The sequence below is a fragment of the Dendropsophus ebraccatus genome, chromosome 2 (genome assembly GCF_027789765.1).
Source record: "Dendropsophus ebraccatus isolate aDenEbr1 chromosome 2, aDenEbr1.pat, whole genome shotgun sequence".
Classification (NCBI taxonomy): Eukaryota; Metazoa; Chordata; class Amphibia; order Anura; family Hylidae; genus Dendropsophus; species Dendropsophus ebraccatus.
The window spans coordinates 134125217-134143991 of record NC_091455.1 but is presented as its reverse complement, the minus strand read 5'-3'; the positions used below and the strand labels follow the sequence as shown (position 1 = coordinate 134143991).

At 44.1% G+C, this 18775-nt stretch overlaps 1 protein-coding gene across 1 annotated transcript in view; it reads right to left on the bottom strand.

Annotated features, from left to right (window-relative positions):
• The window catches only part of ULK4 (unc-51 like kinase 4), a 653509-nt gene that overhangs the window by 27312 nt on the left and 607422 nt on the right, over nt 1-18775 (bottom strand). Inside the window, exon 35 of the mRNA XM_069959686.1 lies at nt 18301-18389. Within this exon, the coding sequence (XP_069815787.1) occupies nt 18301-18389 (89 nt within the window). The remainder of the gene's footprint in view (nt 1-18300; nt 18390-18775) is intronic.

The window sequence follows — 18775 nt, the reverse complement described above, 5'->3', positions numbered from 1 at the left end:
TGTATGTTTGTCACTTTTTGTACTTTATACATTCATTTTCACTGTATTACTATGATTACTGTGATATTTTCTATCACAGTAATCATAGTTCAGTGACAGAGACCAAATTGGTCTCTGTCACTTTAAATTTTCAGAGCTTGGCTGGTTGTGGAGCGCATGCGCACTTCATAACCAGCCAGGACACGGAAGAGGAAGGAGCTCCAGGAGCAGGTGAGTATATGGGGAAGGGGGGGGGTGACTGGGGGACGGGGGTGACAGGGGGGGTGGGGGGTGACTGGGGGACGGGGGTGACAGGGGGGGTGGGGGGCGACAGGGGGGGTGGGGGGCGACTTGGGGGGTGGGGGGACATCAGTTTTTATCCCCTGTCACCAATCATTCATGGTGACAGGGGATAAAAATTGCCGGCGGCACATGGCACAAGCGATCAGCGGTATATAGTATATACCGCTGATCGCTTGTACCGGGACCCCACAGGGGGGGTCCCGATGACTGCCCCATGCTCTCCGCTACCTCCGGTGGCGGAGAGCATGGGGCTTTCATTCATTTTTCTTTTTTGATCACTGTGAACAGACATTAGTCTGTTCACAGTGATCGCGGCGGCCATCTTGGATCCGATGGCCGCCCCGGGAGGGGGGGTTAGTGACTGGGGCACTAGGGGCTGATCTGAGGTCTGATTTTTACTTATTTCATCTCCCCCCACCGTGGATTCACGGTGGGGGGAGATGAAATACAGCGGCGGCACCGGCCCATTAGTGACTGCCGTTTCGGCGGTACACAGATGAGAGCGGGATCGCTGTCCCTGCAGCGATCCCGTTCTCATCACAAAGCCCCCTCAAGTCAGGAACGTATATGTACATTCCTACTGCACGGGGCATGTGCAATAGGAACGTATATATACAGATGGCTGACGTGAAGGGGTTAAATAAAATCTATAGAAAACTTGTAGAGAGCCTACTATTTCTGTCTCTCTCTCTGTATATGTCTCTAAACATCTATAGAACTACACACTACATAATATACACTGTATACATAATAGATGTGCACACACACAGACAGGCACATGACACAGACACAAACATGCAAACACACCAAGACCAACATACAGACACAAGCAGATTACACACACACACACACACATATAGAGAGATAACACATGAACAGACACATGATATACATGTACAAACACTCACACTAGGGCTGGGCGATATGGGCAAAAAATAAAATCTCGATTCTTTTAAATTTTTTTCTCGATTTAAATTTTGATTTTTTTTTTATTTATTTATTTTTTTTTATAATTATGATGGGTGTAGTAGTAGAGGCATATTGGATAAGGGGTGTAGTAACAGAAGCATAGAAGATTGTGTAGTAGTAGATAAGAGGAGTAGTAGTAGTATCAGGAGTAGGGGTAATAGTAGCAATGGTAGTGGGAGCTGTATTGGGGGTCGTAGTAGGGCAGGATTGGGAGTGGTAGTAGGAGTGGGCACAGACTGTGGACAGATATGACTATGGGGAGGGGGCACAGCTATAACACACTGCATGCTGGGACCCTAATAATACTGGACGCCAGGCCGTGCTGAGGGCCGGAATGGGACGGGACGGGAGTGCACTGGCACTCCAGATGGGAACAGGAGGGGGGCGCACTGAGACGCTGTGCCGGGCGGGTGTAGCGGTGCGGACTCACACTCCGGGCAGCCGGGGGGGGGGGCTCTGTCAAGCCGTGCCGTGGGGGGATGTCATTGACGGTCCGGCCAGGCTACGGGGCACACTTACGCTCCGGGGGAGGGGAGGATAGCGGACACACTGACGCTCCGGGTGGGCTGCGGGGCTAACTAATAGGTGGGCGGCGTTGGTCCTCTGGGTGCTGGCGTGCGGTCCCGCTCTGACCTGCAGGAGTAGCAGCTTGCCCAGAGCGCCACTGCTCCCCCCTGCAGGTCAGAGAGTATTTTTTTCTTTTCTTTGAAAATCGAATTTACGATTTTCAAAGAGATTGAAATTGATTCTCAAAATCTAGGCGAATTAATCAAATTAATTTGATTAATCGCCCAGCCCTAACTTACACACACTGACTTATATACACTCACACACACTGACTTATATACCCTCACACACACTGACTTATATACTCTCACACACACTGACTAATATACTCTCACACACACTGACTTATATACACTCACACACACTGACTTATATACCCTCACACACACTGACTTATATACCCTCACACACACTGACTTATATACACACATACTGACTTATATACCCTCACACACACTGACTTATATACCCTCACACACACTGACTTATATACACTCACACACACTGACTTATATACACTCACACACACTGACTTATATAAACACACACACTGACTTATATACACTCACACACACTGACTTATATATACTCACACACACTGACTTATATACTCTCACACACACTGACTTATATACCCTCACACACACTGACTTAGATACACACATACTGACTTATATACCCTCACACACACTGACTTATATACACACATACTGACTTATATACCCTCACACACACTGACTTATATACACTCACACACACTGACTTATATACACTCACACACACTGACTTATATACACTCACACACACTGACTTATATACCCTCACACACACTGACTTATATACACTCACACACACTGACTTATATACACTCACACACACTGACTTATATACACTCACACACACTGACTTATATACACTCACACACTGACTTATATACACTCACACACACTGACTTATTTACACTCACTCACACTGACTTATATACACTCACACACACTGACTTATATACCCTCACTCACACTGACTTATATACCCTCACACACACTGACTTATATACACTCACACACACTGACTTATATAAACTCACACACACTGACTTATATACACTCACACACACTGACTTATATACACTCACACACACTGACTTATATACCCTCACACACACTGACTTAGATACACACATACTGACTTATATACCCTCACACACACTGACTTATATACCCTCACACACACTGACTTATATACACTCACACACACTGACTTATATACCCTCACACACACTGACTTATATACACACTCACACACTGACTTATATACACACACACACACACTGACTTATATACAATCACACACACTGACTTATATACACACATACACTGACTTATATACACTCCCACACACTGACTTATATACACACACACACACACACACACACACTGACTTATATACCCTCACACACACTGACTTTTTATGCAGGAAGCTCCAGGGGTCCACTAGTCTCCATCATCCCTGTCTACTCTTCCGTGCAGGCTGCAGCCCTCCCCCTTCTCCCCAGCACCGACTCCACACACAGCAGCAGGAGGGGGGGGGGAGACATGACTGCAGGAGGATGGAGGGGGCCCTGCTGCTGCTTCTCTGTGCAGCTTTCTCCATGTTCCTGCTGCCACAGGTGAGGGCTCCTGACAGGCAGGAAGAGAGACACTCCGGAAGCTGATCAGGACCGGACCGTTCCACTTACAGTACAGGGGGAGGGGGGCCCATGAGTTTACAGTAGTTGTGTGAAAGAAGGGGCCCTGCTGCCATTCTTTCATCATTAGAGCAGTGTGGAAGGCAGCAGAGGGCCCCTAAATCTACCGATTATAGGGAGATCCTGAACATGAGGCCCACCTCTAGCTCTGGGCCCTTTAAGGGGGGGAGGGCCCACCGGGGTATCCCCGGGCCCCCCGGTGGCCCAGTCCGAGCCTGCTTACTACTAGGGAGCTTTGTGCCAAGCTCAGTGAGTCTATGCAGCCAGTCAGAAGTAAGCCAATGATGCTTTATGCAATAAGCATGGTCTAAAAACTCACTGGGTTGGGCGTTCTGTTTTCAGCTGTAGTGTACTCCATGGTGGGGACTCTGGCCTTCTGTTTCCATGGCACCTTATGCTAACAGAGTAGGGCTCGGAAAGTATGCAAAGGATCATAGACAGGTGTCCCTGCTCTGTTCAAAATTCTCTATGCTGATAGCTTAGCACACTTTGTGACAGATATAGAATGTGAACTTTATAGTTGGCGGCTACTACATTTTTAGCACAGAGTACTGATGAATATTTACTCAGACACCTAACCATTCAGGAAGGGGGAGATGCTCAGTATTCTTACTAGGCACAGATAAGGCTCCTAGAGTGTACCAGTCATGTTGTTCCATGTAGTGTACAAAGTGGTCTAACAGCCTATTAGTCATGTCACATCACATGTAAGTTTATTCTGGGTGGGTGGAGGGGGGGGGTCCTTAAAGGAAATGAAATACTTTTGCTTGAAACTTAATGCAATACAGACTGTGACAGTTATGATAGTCAAAATTCATATTAGTCAGAAGAAAAAGATTCCTCCGTCACTCTACTTATTTTTAAATCACTAATATCATTTGGGGGAAAAGGTTTTTTTTTCCAACCACTGGATAAAAATTCTGTGTATGCATCTAGCCTTCTTTTATTGGCCTCTGTACTATCTCTGTGGGGAATCATTATGCTTGAGCAATGTCATGTTTGCATAATGGCTATTCATGTCTTAGCTTCTATTCACCTTAATATAGAACAGCTCCCTTTTCTCCAGTGTTTCAAGCAATATGAATAGAAAAATAAAGTTAATGTAGTCATTCCTAATGTCAAATTTATAACTATAACACAGCTCAAAAAAAAAAAATTCACTGCCAATGATGTTGGAACATATACAAGATATTTTGAAGGAGCTGGAAAAGGGCATTAATATTACTGAACTGGCTCCAGTTTTTGATATACTGGATACTCATTTTATACCAGTAAGAGCTGTAACTGCTGAAATATGGAGATGGGTTCTCAGGATTGGGTCTTAAAAAACACACAAAAGGTTGCAGAACAACGGGGCTAGAATAGGTAGATATAAACTTTATAATTTTACAGTGTCATCAGTCGTCGGCCATACACCACTACACATAGCAATGTGGTGGAGACTTATGAATTTTAACCCCTTAGGGACCAAGCCTGTTTGGGCCTTAATGACCAGGCTCATTTTTCAAAATCTGACCTGTCTCACTTTATGCGCTTATAGCTCAGTGATGCTTTAACGTATGCTAGCGATTCTGAGCAATTTTGCACGTTACGAACTTTGAAATTCTTTGCTTCTAAAAAAAAAAAAGGCACATGACAAAAATTAGTTAGTAAGTCACATTATCAATATGTCCTCTTTATTCTGGCTTCATTTCGTAAACATATTTCACTTTTTTAGGGTGTTACGGGGCTTAGAAATGTATCAGCAAATTATAAAATTTTCATGAAATTTCCAAAACTGATTTTTTTAGGGACCAGTTCTTTTTTTAAGTTGATTTAGGAGGCTTGTATACTAAAAACCCCCATAAGTGACCCCATTTTGGAAACTAGACACCTTAAAGGAATAATCTAGGGGTATAATGAGCATTTTAACCCTACAGGGGCTGGAGGAAAGAAATTTTCCAATAATATATTTGTTAAGATTAAAGTATCTCATTTTCATAATAAACATGAGACACACAATGGTACCCCATATGTTAGCGTAAACCACTGTATGGGCGCACAGCCGGGCTCAGAAGGGAAGGAGCGACAATTAGCATTTCCAGTTCAGATTTTGCTAAAGAAGTTTCTGAACGCCAGGTGCGTTTGCAGAGCCCCTGTAGTGTCAGCAGAATAGAACCCCCCCAGAAGTCACCCCATTTTGGAAAGTACACCCCTCAAAGAATACATCTTGGGGTGTGGTGACCATTTTGACCCCACAGGTATTAGAGGAAAGTATTCAAAAAAAGACAGTAAAAATGAAAAAATAGAATTTTTTCAATAATATGTTTTTAGTTTGAAATTTCTCAATTTCACGAGGAACAGGAGAGAAAACTCACCTGAATATATGTAACGCAGGTTCTCCTGAGTACAACGGTACCCCATATGTGGGCATAAACCACTTTGTGGGCACACAGCGGGGCTCAGAAGGGAAGGAGCGCCAATTAGCATTTCCAGTTCAGATTTTGCTGAAGAAGTTTCTGAGCACCAGGTGCGTTTGCAGAGCCCCTGTAGTGTCAGCAGAATAGAACCCCCCCCCAAAAGTCACCCCATTTTGGAAAGTACACCCCTCAAAGAATACATCTTGGGGTGTGGTGACCATTTTGACCCCACAGGTATTAGAGGAAAGTATTAAAAAAAAGACAGTAAAAATGAAAAAAATTGAATTTTTCCAATAACATGATTGTTTAGTTTGAAATTTCTCAATTTCACAAGGAACAGGGGAGAAAAATCACCCCAATGTATGTAACGCAGGTTCTCCTGAGTAGAACGGTACCCCATACATGGGTATAAACCACTGTGTGGGCACACAGCGGGCCTCGGAAGGAAGGGAGCGCCAATTAGCATTTTCAGTGCATGATTTTTCTGAAGAAGTTTCTGAGCGCCAGGTGCGTTTGTAGAGCCCCTGTAGTGTCAGCAGAATAGAACCCCCAAAAAAGTCACCCCATTTTGGAAAGTTCCCCCCCTTAAAGAATTCATCTTGGGGTTTGGTGACCATTTTGACCCCACAGGTATCAGAGGAAAGTATTCAAAGGAAGACAGTAAAAATGAAAAAATAGAATTTTTCCAAGAACATGTTTGTTTAGTTTGAAATTTCTCAATTTCACAAGGAACAGGGGAGAAAACTCACCACAATATATGTAACGCAGGTACTCCTGAGTAGAACGGTACCCCATATGTGGGAATAAACCACTGTGTGGGCACACAGCGGGCCTCAGAAGGAAGGGAGTGCCAATTAGCATTTTCAGTGCATGATTTTTCTGAAGAAGTTTCTGAGAGCCAGGTGCGTTTGAAGTGCCCCTGTAATGTCTACAGAATAGAACCCCCCCAAAAGTCACCCCATTTTGGAAAGTACACCCCTCAAGGAATTTATCTTGGGGTGTGGTGAGCATTTTGACCCCACAGGTATTGGAGGAAAGTATTCAAAACTAGACCGTAAAAATGAAAAAAATTGAATTTTTCCAATAACATGTTTGTTTGGTTTGAAATTTCTCAATTTCACTAGGAACAGGGAAGAAAAAGCACCCCAAAATTTGTAACGGAGGTTCTCCTGAGTACAATGGTACCCCATATGTCGGCATAAACCACTGTATGGGCACACAGCAGGGCTCAGAAGAGAAGGAGTGTCATTTTAGTTACAGGCAATATGTGGTTGTTTACTGGTTATCTGGGGTGGTAATGGACAATCTCGGGGTGTTTACTGGCTATCTGAGGTGGCAACAGGCAATCTGGTGGGGTTATGGGCAATCTGGGGTGGTTACGAGCAGTCTGTGCCAATCTGGGGTGGTTACGGTCAATCTGGGGTGGTCACGGGCAATCTGGGGTGGTTATGGGCAATCTGGGGGTGTTTACTGGCTGTATGGGGTGTTTACTGGCTATATGGGGTGCTTACTGGCTATCTAGGGGTGGTTACTGGCTATCTGGGGTGGTGATGGGCAATCTGGGGGTGTTCACTGGCTATCTGGGGTGGTGACGGGCAATCTGGAATTGTTCACTGACTATCTGGGGTTGCAACGGGCAATCTGGGGTGGTGACGGGAAATCTGGGGTGGTGACGGGCAATCTGGGCTGGTTGCGAGCAATCTGGGGTGGTTACAGGCAATTTGGGGTAGTTACAGGCAGTCTGTGGCAATCTGGGGTCGTTACAGGCAATCTGTGGTGGTTACGGGCTGTCTGGAATGGTTATGGGCTATCTGGGGGGGATACGGGCAATCTGGGTAGATTACGGGCAATCTGGGGTAGTGACAGGCAATCTGGGGTAGGGACAGGCAATCTGGGGTGGTGACGGGCAATCTGGGGTGGTGACGGGCAATCTGGGGTGGTGACGGGCAATCTGGGGAGATTACGGGCAATCTGGGGAGATTACGGGCAATCTGGGGTGGTGACGGGCAATCTGGGGTGGTTACAAGTAATCCAGGGTGGTTACGGGTAATCCAGGGCACTTGACTTTGGTGACAGGCGTAAAAAAGGGCCGGCACCATTTGGAACAAGCGATCAGTAGTATATAGTATATACCGCTGATCACTTGTACTGGGACCACACCCGGTGGTCACCGATCATTGTGAGAGAATGAAGCTTTGATCATTTTTAGGAATTCATCACTGTGAACAGAGTCTGTTCACAGAGATGGCGGCGGCCATCTTGGATCAGATGGCCGCCCTGGGAGGGGAGGGTCAGTGACCAGGTCACTAGGGTTAATTCTGGGGACAGGGGGGGACATGTTCTCATCTCCTCTCACTGTGGATTCACGGTGAGAAGAGATGAAAGTGTTCAGCTGCGCTGGCAATGTCTGTTACCGGTGGCCGCCGTTATACTGGTAATAACGGCGATCGCCGGTGAGGGGACTGGCCGGGAGTGACCCCACACTCTGCCCCAACCCCTCAGCTACCTCCGGTAGCTGAGAGGAGGGGGCTGCGGGCATTACCGGCGCCGCTGCACTATTCTGCACCATCGCCATAAAGAGCTGATGGCAGCAGAATAGAGCCTATTAGTGATCGCCGTAAAAATTCGTATTCGTCACTAATAACATAATACATGTATTCTCTGGGTCACTACGGTTACGGCGATACCACATTTGTGTAGGTTATTTTAACTATTATTACTATCTTCCTAGCAAAAACCCACAAAAACTGTCGCCGCTTTGCAAGATCCATAGCGTTCTCATCTTTTGCGCGACAGAGCTAGTTTTGGGCTTACTTTTTGCGGGAAGATCTGTAGTTTCTATTGATACCAAGTTTTATATGTATATGACTTTTTGATCTCTTTTATGACGTATTTTCTAAAGTGGATTGATAAAATACAGCTATTCTGGTACTGTTTTTTTTTTTTTTACAGCGTGTGTCGTGCGATATAATTATTGATATAGTTTTATAGATTGGGTCGTTACGGACGTAACAATACTAAATATGTATAGGATTTGTGTTTTTGATCACTTTTATGTCACATTTTATTGTGTATATTCTTTATTATTGGGGGGGCTGTGTTGTGTTTGATGCACACTTTTTTCACTTTTTTTTACTTTTACACTAGTGTACATTACTTTACACTAGTGTAAAATACTTTGATCACTGATACAATACATTGCAGTACCTGATGTACTGCAATATATTGTATCATGCCTCATACTGACAGGCAATAGCCACAGCCACCCCTGTCAGCATCAGGCATCTCCGTCGTGACCCCGGGGACCTTCATTAGGACCCCGGGATCACCATGGAGACATCGGGACCCCGAACGGCGCCGCGGGACATCGCGATCGCGTAAGTGACCCACGGCGCCGACTGGGATCCACCGGGACCCGTTAGATGCCGCTGTCACTCTTTGACAGCGGCATTTAACGGGTTAAACTGCCCAGAGCGGAGAATCCTCCGCTCCGGGCAGTTACAGGAGGGTGTCAGCGGTCACACTGACCGCTGATCATCCGTCCTGCAGCCGCCGCCGGGCGGTAATTTATTCCGATGCGCCCGACGTTAAAAGGTGTACGCATCGGAATAAAGCCCATTAGTGGCCGCCGTGAAAAGGCAGCATGGCGGTCACTAAGGGGTTAAGCAAGTTTAAATGCTGAATAGGCAGATTATTGCTTAGTGTAATAGGGCCCTTACCACTGCCCCTCCATATCCAGGTAATAAGATATATTTACAAGTGTGTCTTGACCTCAAGAACAAGAGGACAAAGTGATAAGTTAGTTGGGAGAAAGATCAGAAGCAACATGAGAAAATAATATTTACTGAAAGAATAGTAGATGCTTGGAACAAACTTCCAGCAGATATTTGTTAATATATAAATATGAGCCCCCTTATCCATACAATCACTACTAAAGAAGCCACACATAGTGGCGGAACGTGTGTGGTGTCATGGATCCTTGGCTGCCATCTTCCTTTTTTTATCCTGGGTGATACTTACCATTATTGAATTACTTACACTTCATGGATTTATTCAGTCATTTAAGTTTTATGTATTTATTTACAGTATGTATTATAGTATGTTTTCTATTACCATTTTATTTTTCATTTGTAAATAAAACACTAGCATCAATAACACGTTTGGCATCAAGATGGATTTGTCATTTAGCTTTTAAATCTAATGGTGCATTTACACAGACAGATCTGACAGATTTTGGAAGCCAAAGCCAGGAATGGATTTGAAGAGAGGAGAAATCTCAGTCTTTCCTTTATGACCTGTTCCCTGTTTATAGTCTGTTCCTGGCTTTGGCTTTAAAAATCTGTCAGATAAATCTCTCTGTGTAAACGCACCATTCCTGCTTTCGAATTTTCCTGTTTCTCACTTTTGTTGTCTAATTACTTATAATGGACAGCGAGTGTGGACCAGCTGTCCTAGTTCACTGGTTTGGCTTTGGGCCACATCAGGCAGTGGAGTAAATGTGCCCTCTAGGTCTTCACCCTCTATCTTCCTCTAGGAAGCAGAAGCTAGACTTGCGGCTAGAGATGTGTGGTCCCAGTGTGGTCAGTAGCTGGTTCCCAAGAACCAGACAGAACCGTTGCAAGGCACTGGGAGACAGGGTGAGTATACAAGGTAAGAAAGCTGGGTCGGCAGCAGGAGATTCTGTGCAGTACCAGGGATGAGATGGGTATCAGGGTCAGATAGGTTAAGGGTCAGGGCAGGCGGCTTCAGAGACAGGTCAGCAACACGAGCGACACATGGTGCAGAAAGCATAATCCAAAAAACAGGGAAAAGGAAAGGATTCCTGAAGAGCCAGCACAATAGCAGAAACAAACCTACATGACCCACATTGTTAGTTGTTTTGTTTGTGGTTATTGGAAGAATCGGTTTATATCCTTCTGCCCTGTTCTTTTAAACAAAACTTGAGTCTTAATACTGTCTTGATATCCCATGCCATTCTGCGGGTTCTAGGATAGCTACAAAACTATAAGACGACTATCACTGCTGTACCAGCTCAAAGCTACTTATGTTCAAAATGCAATATTTGTTTATTTTCCATAATTTCCTGTTTTTCTCTCTGCCAATGAAATGTAATGTACAACAGAAACTGTACAACGTAATGAATGGATGTCATGTTGTATTTGTATGTTTTTCTATCTGTGAATAAAAAAATGTTATATAAAAAAAGAAACAAACCTTTGCTTGGAATGCACACATGCAACAACGCTTAGGCAGGAAGGAGTTGGTTTAAGTAGGTGCAGGTGGCTCTGGACTGGCAGATGGCAGTAGCAGGTAGAGACAAGCTGCCTCTATAAATTGCCAGAAGCCATGCGCAGCCCCAGGACGAGCATAAAGCATAGCAGAGAAAAGAACAGGATGGCAGCGCTGCTGGTAAGTCTCATCCAGCAACATTTCATTACTATTACCAGTATGCAGTTAGTTACAGGAATAGTATCCACTCCCTCTTTTTCAAGTTTTCTATTTTGCCAGCAAACACTTTGCATAGAGTTGCGCTCTCACTTAGTAGTGGCAGTATCAGGGCAAGTTTATGATGGGGTCAATGAACTGCACTTTTGGGTATGCATGTCAACATACAATAATTTGTGTGTATTACTTTGTGGTAGAGGGGCATAAACTTTTATTACATTTTAGATCTTAAATCTTTGTCTCTGATCACAATGATCCTAATATTTTAGGAGCAAAAACATTTTGATAGAATCTTCTTTCTGGCATCCTAGAGCAGCTCAGCAACTGCATTATTACACATGTTTTTGACACAGCACCTTTGTTTTATATGTATACCCAGTATTAAACAAAGCTGCAAACCAGAGTTTTTGGCATTGTAAATTCCCTTACTCTCTTCTCTTCTGTATCAAACTGGAAAAATTATTTTCTATAAAGAATCCTGTATCTCTGGGCTATCAGTGAACAAAAGGCCACTATGTGAGTCAAAGTGAAGAGAAAACAAATAAGTTGTGTAATCCTGCAGCCTCCCACACCACAGTAAGGATCAAAGCAAAGTGGCAAGATGGAGGGGGAGGGAGCCCAGCCATACAGGCAAATGTGGATACGGGAGGAGGGGAGGCAACATGAGAAGCTTGTAGTGTGGATTGGAGGTTGAGACTCAAATCAAAAGAGAAAACAAAGAGATTATTTAAACTTGTAATAAGAGTTGTGAGTTATGGCTGTTATACCATATGTCAGACACAGGCCACACTGACTGGATTATATTCAGTACAGGCTGTGAGATCTGACCATAGGAGTGCATACTTAACTGTGTGCACACTGCAATGTTAGGCTGGGCTCATACAGGCCGCTTGTGTTGCAGTTTTGCAGCTGCTGTATTTGCATCACTGGCCAGTTGTAAGATGTTATGTGAATAGGAATAGTATGAATTCCTCTTCCCTATATACTTTTTTCTGTGCAGTCAATAAGAATTTTCCCACTGCACTTATTTTCTGGATCTAAATGTCCTACAGTTCTATAGTCAGCTTGGCTGCGTGTTCATAGGTTTTCAGTTTACAGAGACAAGCTGCCACCAGCAGAGCCTAAACAAGATGGAGATCATTGCTTGTTCTACCACTGGCCCCTGTAAAGGACCTTTAGGATTGTTGCCCGCCTGCTACTGCAACCTGGCTTCACTACTGCTACAGATATCTCGCATGTCCTATTCCACGAATATGTGATTTCAGACCAGTACAAGAAGTATGTTCTGACATACCTACACAGTTCTAGATTTATAGGAAATACTAGAAAATGTACCCGGCGCTGCCCGGGTATAAAGTGTCAGTGTGTTAATTAGATTTGTTCTAAGGTGCCCAGGAGGCCAAGCTAAAGGTATTGTTTCATCTGAGTTAATCAGTGGAATTAGTGTATACCTGTAGTGCATAGTTGGAGGGGTTCTGTATACCCACAATGTATAGTTTTTAGGGGTCTCGCATATCTGTAGTGCATAGTTGGGGGGGTCCTGTATACCTGTAGTATGTATTTGGGGGGGGGGGTGTATACCTGTAGTGTATAGTTGAGGGAGGTCCTGTATACCTGCAGTGTACAGTTGGTGAAGGTCCTGTATACCTGTACTGTATAGTTCGGGGGTCCTGTATACCTGTAGTAAATAGTTGGTGCTGTATACCTGTAGTGTATAGTTGGTGGAGGTCTTGTATACCTGTAGTTTATAGTTTGAGGGTCCTGGATACCTGTAGTGTATAATTGGTGGAGGTCTTGTATACCTGTAGTATATAGTTCGGGGGTCCTGTATACCTGTAATAAATAGTTTGAGGGTCCTGTATAACTATAGTACAGAGTTGGTGGAGGTCCTGTATACCTGTAGTGTATAGTTTGGGGTCCTATATATCTGTAGTATATAGCTGGTGGAGTTCCTGTATACCTGTAGTATATTTGGGGTCCTGTATACTTGTAGTATAGAGTTGGTGAAGGTGCTGTATACCTGTGTTATAGAGTTGGTGTAGGTCCTGTATACCTGTAGTGTATAGTTTTGAGGTCCTGTATACCTGTAGTGTATAGTTTGGGGTCCTATATATCTGTAGTATATAGTTGGTGGAGTTCCTGTATACCTGAAGTATATAGTTGGTGGAGGTCCTGTATACCTGTAGTATATAGTTTTGGGGTCCTGTATACCTGTAGTGTAAAGTTTGGGGTCCTGTATACCTGTAGTATATAGTTTTGTGGAGGTCCCGTGCACCTGTAGTGTATAGTTTTGGGGTCCTGTATACCTGTAGTGTCCTGTATACCTGCAAGGTTGTATTTACCCGTATGGCAGTGTTATTCAGTCACAGTGTGTTGGTATTGGTCATGTCTGGTATGGTGGTGTTATCCAGTCACAGTATGGCGGTATTGGTCAGATCTGGTGTGGCGGTGTTATCCAGTCACGGTATGGTGGTATTGGTCAGGTCTGGTATAGCGGTGTTATCCAGTCACAGTATGGCAGTATAGGTCAGGTCTGATATGATGGTGTTATCCAGTCACAGTATGGCGGTATTGGTCAGGTCTGTTGTGGCGGTGTTACCCAGTCACAGTTTGCCGGTATTGGTCAGGTCTGGTATGGCAGTGTTATCCAGTCACAGTATGGCAGTATTGCTCAGGTCTGGTATGGAGGTGTTATCCAGTCACAGTATGGCGGTATTGGTCAGGTCTGGTGTGGCAGTGTTACCCAGTCACAGTTTGGTATACCTGTTGTGCCCTGTATATACATGTACTGTATGGATGGAGTAGGGGGCCCTGTATATACATGTAATGTATAGTTGGAGTAGGGGGTCCTGTATACATGTACTGTATAGATGGAGTAGGGGGCCCTGTATATACATGTACTGTATAGATGGAGTAGGGGCTCCTGTATATACATGTACTGTATAGATGGAGTAGGGGGTCCTGTATATACATGTACTGTATAGATGGAGTAGGGGGTCCTGTATATACATGTACTGTATAGATGGAGTAGGGGGCCCTGTATACATGTACTGTATAGATGGAGTAGGGGGTCTACCAGTTATTACTGTGGATGTTGTGAGGCAGCTTCCCTAGCAACCATTGCTCCCTGTGAAAATGAAAGCTATTGGAAATCCTATTGGTTGCTAAGGCTCCAACTGCCGTGTCTGCTGCAGCTAATTATATCACCTGTGTTTGCAGTGAGGAGTCAGGGTCATGTACTACAGAGTATCATGTTTTCTACTATAGTAATGTAAGTAAAAGTATATACTTTTATATAAAGTAAAACTTTATTAACCCCTTCAAGACAGAGCCCTTTGATGTACAAAACTCCAGGTCAGATTAATGCAATGTTGCTCCTCACCTTCTAAGAGCCATAACGCTTTCATTTTTCTACCTACAGGGCTGGTTGGGGTGTCATTTTTTGTGCCATGATATCTAGTTTTTATTAATATCATATTGGTGTAACAGAATTTTTTTTTTACACTTTTATTGGGGGGGGGGGGGTTTGTAAGGTGTTTTTTTTTTAATACTTTTAATAACGTTTTTTATTACATTTTCATTTAATCTAAAATATGCAATTATTAGATTGCATGCACCGATCTATGTTATGCCATAGATCGCCGATAACACTGATCTATGCTATGCTATGTATAGAGCCTGCCTGAGAGCGGACTCTACACATAGATCGCCGATCTGACAGGACGGAGGTAAGGAGCTTACCCTGCCTGTCGGCACATGTGATCTGTCACTGAGCACCTTAAACGCCGCAATCGCTGTAGATCACGTCGTTTAAGGGGGTAATCAGCTGATTGTGGGCCTTTAAATGGAAAGTCCATTCAAAAAAGCAAGGCCTGCAGGGGTAATGTACACTTACCCATCCTTGTGCCTCCGTAACACCACTTCCGCTTTTTTTTTAACGTCATTTGACTTCTGTTTAACCCCTTAACGACGCATGACAGGTATACCCGTCATGCGGTCATTAAGGGTAAACAGAGAAGGCTCCCAGCGTGAGCCCTCTCTGCAGCCCGCGGCTCCTGGTTGCTATGTGCAGCCAGGGACCGCGGGTATTAGCCACCGCGGCGGGCTAATTAACTATTTAAATGCAGCTGTCAAAGCTGACAGCTGCATTTGCATAGTATATGTGGCCCCTGTCCCTGGTGTCTAGTGGGGGATCTCCCCCCCCCGCGATGTGATCGCGGAGGTGAGATCCGTTCAAATGAGCCGGCCGGGGCTGAGCGTCGGAATGACGCTGATCCTGGCTCGGCAATCTATTCAAATGGTCTGCAGCAGACCATTATAATAGATCACCGATCTGATGGATCGGTGGTCTGTTATATACACAGCATTGATCTCAATGGGAGATCAGTGCTGTGTATATAGAAGTCCCCCAGGGGGCTTCATATTACTGTATGTAAAAAAATAATAAAGTGTTTTTATTAATAGGGGACGGGGTTATTTAATAAAAGTCCAAATCACCCCCCTTTTCTCATTTTATAAATAAAAATAAATAAACAAACATGTTTGGTATCGCCGCGTGCGTAATCGCCCAAAATATTAATTTATTTAATTTATGATCCCTCACGGTAAACGACGTAAGCGCAAAAAAATTCCAAAGTGCAAAATTGCGCATTTTTGGTGGCATCAAATCCCGAAAAATTGTAATAAAAAGCGATCAAAAAGTGGCATATGCGCAATCAAGGTACCGATAGAAAGAACACATCATGGCACAAAAAATTACACCTCAGACTGCCCCATAGACCAAAGGATAAAAGCGATATAAGCATGGGAATAGAGCGATTTTAAGGAACGTTTAATTTCTGTAAAAGGTTTTAATTTTTTACGAGCCATCAATTAATATAAAAATTATACAAGTTTTTTTTTTCAATTTCACCGTGCATATAATTTTTTTCTGGTTTCACAGCATATTTTATGCAAAAATTCAGCCTTTCATTGCAAAGTACAATTAGTGACGCAGAAAATATGGGCTCATGTGGGTCCGTAGGTATGAAAATGCAGCTGCGATGGCCTTATATACACAAGGAGGAATAAACGAAAACGCAAAAACGAAAAAAAATTAGCCCGGTCCTTAAGGGGTTAATGGGAGTTATCCAGCTAAAATCTTTTTCTTTCAAATTAACTGATATCAGAAAGTTATATAGATTTGTAATTTACTTCTATTTAAAAATCAAGTCTTCCAGTACTTATGAGCTGCTGTATGTCGTGCAGGAAATGTTTTTTATATTTAGTCTGACACAGTGCTCTCTGCTGACACCTCTGTCCAAGACAGGAACTTTCCAGAGCAGCAGCAGGTCCCCATAGAAAACCTTTCCTGCTCTGGATAGTTCCTGTCTCAGACATGGGTGGCAGCAGAGAACAATGTGTCAGACTGAAAAGAAAACATGACATTTCCTGCAGGACACACAGCAGCTGATAAGTATGGGAAGGTTTGAGATTTTTAAATAGAAGTAAATTACAAATGTTTATACCTTTCTGAAACCAGTTGAATTGAAAGAAAAAGACTTTAGCTGGATAACCCCTTTAAGGTCGAGCAGTCAGCTAATAACAGGATATCCTGAAAATTGGATCCCAGAAATCAGCTGTAATATGTGGGGGAACTGAGCTTCAACTGTTTAACACCCCTGCAGGACCACCACAGTGAAAATAAAGCATTACATGGACTTGCTGGCTCTACAAGATTTTTATTTTATTTTATTATTTTTTTTCTTTATAAATCAGGTTTTTAAAGCCAGATTAAAGATAACAAACCAAACCAGGTTATTTATTCCTATTCGGCCGATAATCGTCCTGTGGAATAGAAGGTAACGATTAGCCGACATCGTTCATGTTGGCTGATCGTTACAGTCGTTTGTCTTTCAAACATGTTGAAAAACAAACGACTGTGATAGCAGCAACCTGCTGCCGTCGCTCCACGCAACAGGAGCGGCGGCAGCAGACCGCCACTATCTTCTATGAGCTGCCAGGACGATCTAGCGATCACCTGGGCATCTCCCCGCACTCACCTGCTCGCTGCTGCCACGCGTAATGGGGCCGGAGCGAGCAAGGAACGAGGATGCGCTCGTTTGCTCCTCACTATTGGCCCGTGGAATAGGGGCTTTAGGGTATATTCACACGAACGGGCTCGCAGCGAGATTCTCGCTGCGAGCCCGGCAGGTCCTGGCAGTTCCCATACACTACATACTTGCTGCGGTCTAAACGACCGCAGCGAGTATGTAATTCTGCCGCCCTTAACCCCTTCTGCTCCCGGCCGGCTCCCCCGCTGTACATTACCTGTCCTTGCTGCATGGGTCCGGCGTCCTGCTCTCCCGTCCGGCCAATTAGTGTGTTGCCCAGCTGCAGCCACTGATTGGCCGGACGGGAGAGCAGGACGCCGGACCCGTGCAGCAAGGACAGGTAATGTACAGCGTGGGAGCCGGCCGGGAGCAGAAGGGGTTAAGGGCGGCAGAATTACATACTCGCTGCGGTCGTTTAGACCGCAGCAAGTATGTAGTGTATGGGAACTGCCAGGACCTGCCGGGCTCGCAGCGAGAATCTCGCTGCGAGCCCGTTCGTGTGAATATACCCTTACCCTTCTCTTCCATCTAAAACAAAAAACATCTAGAAACGTGATAGAAGAGGATGACACAGGGACTTGCAATTCCTTGTGATATTATGATTTTACGTTTTATCTGTTGCCTGACAGACAAATTCCTTCGAGATATTAATCATGGCTGAGAGGTACTACTAAATTCTTAAATATCTGTGAAGTTTGAAATACTGGTACAATGAAACCAATTACAAACCTACTCAGTGTATAAAATAGAACAGTTTCTTTAAGGCATGGAAATTCCTGTGTGCCCTAAGGGAACTCACCTGGAATCCTGAGCGAGTCTCTCAAGAGTGTGAATAAGAAGATCCCCATCCTTCTTCATACTGTCTAAATGCTTCTCATTTGATGTTATCTGGGATGGAGAAAAAGCTAAATCAATAAACAAGGACTTGTGGGCACAGTCACAGCATAAAGTAGCAAAGAACTGCATGGATATTTAATAAGTGTGAAGCTGGTTATGATATTATTGTTATTTACAGTGCACCGTTTCTGCATGTCTTTTTCATTAAATAGTTATGACACTATTAGTTATAGTAATGGCACTTTTGTAATAACACTTACTTTGCAGCCTCTTATGTGACTGAACAACAACAAAAATCATATCCCATTTTGTGCAGATCAATCTTCCAAACAGCTACTGCTAAGGCCTCATTCACAAAAAGTGTCCGCATATGCGGATCCACAATTTTTGGCATTGCTTTCAATAGGGCTATTCACACATCCACATTGTTTGTCTCC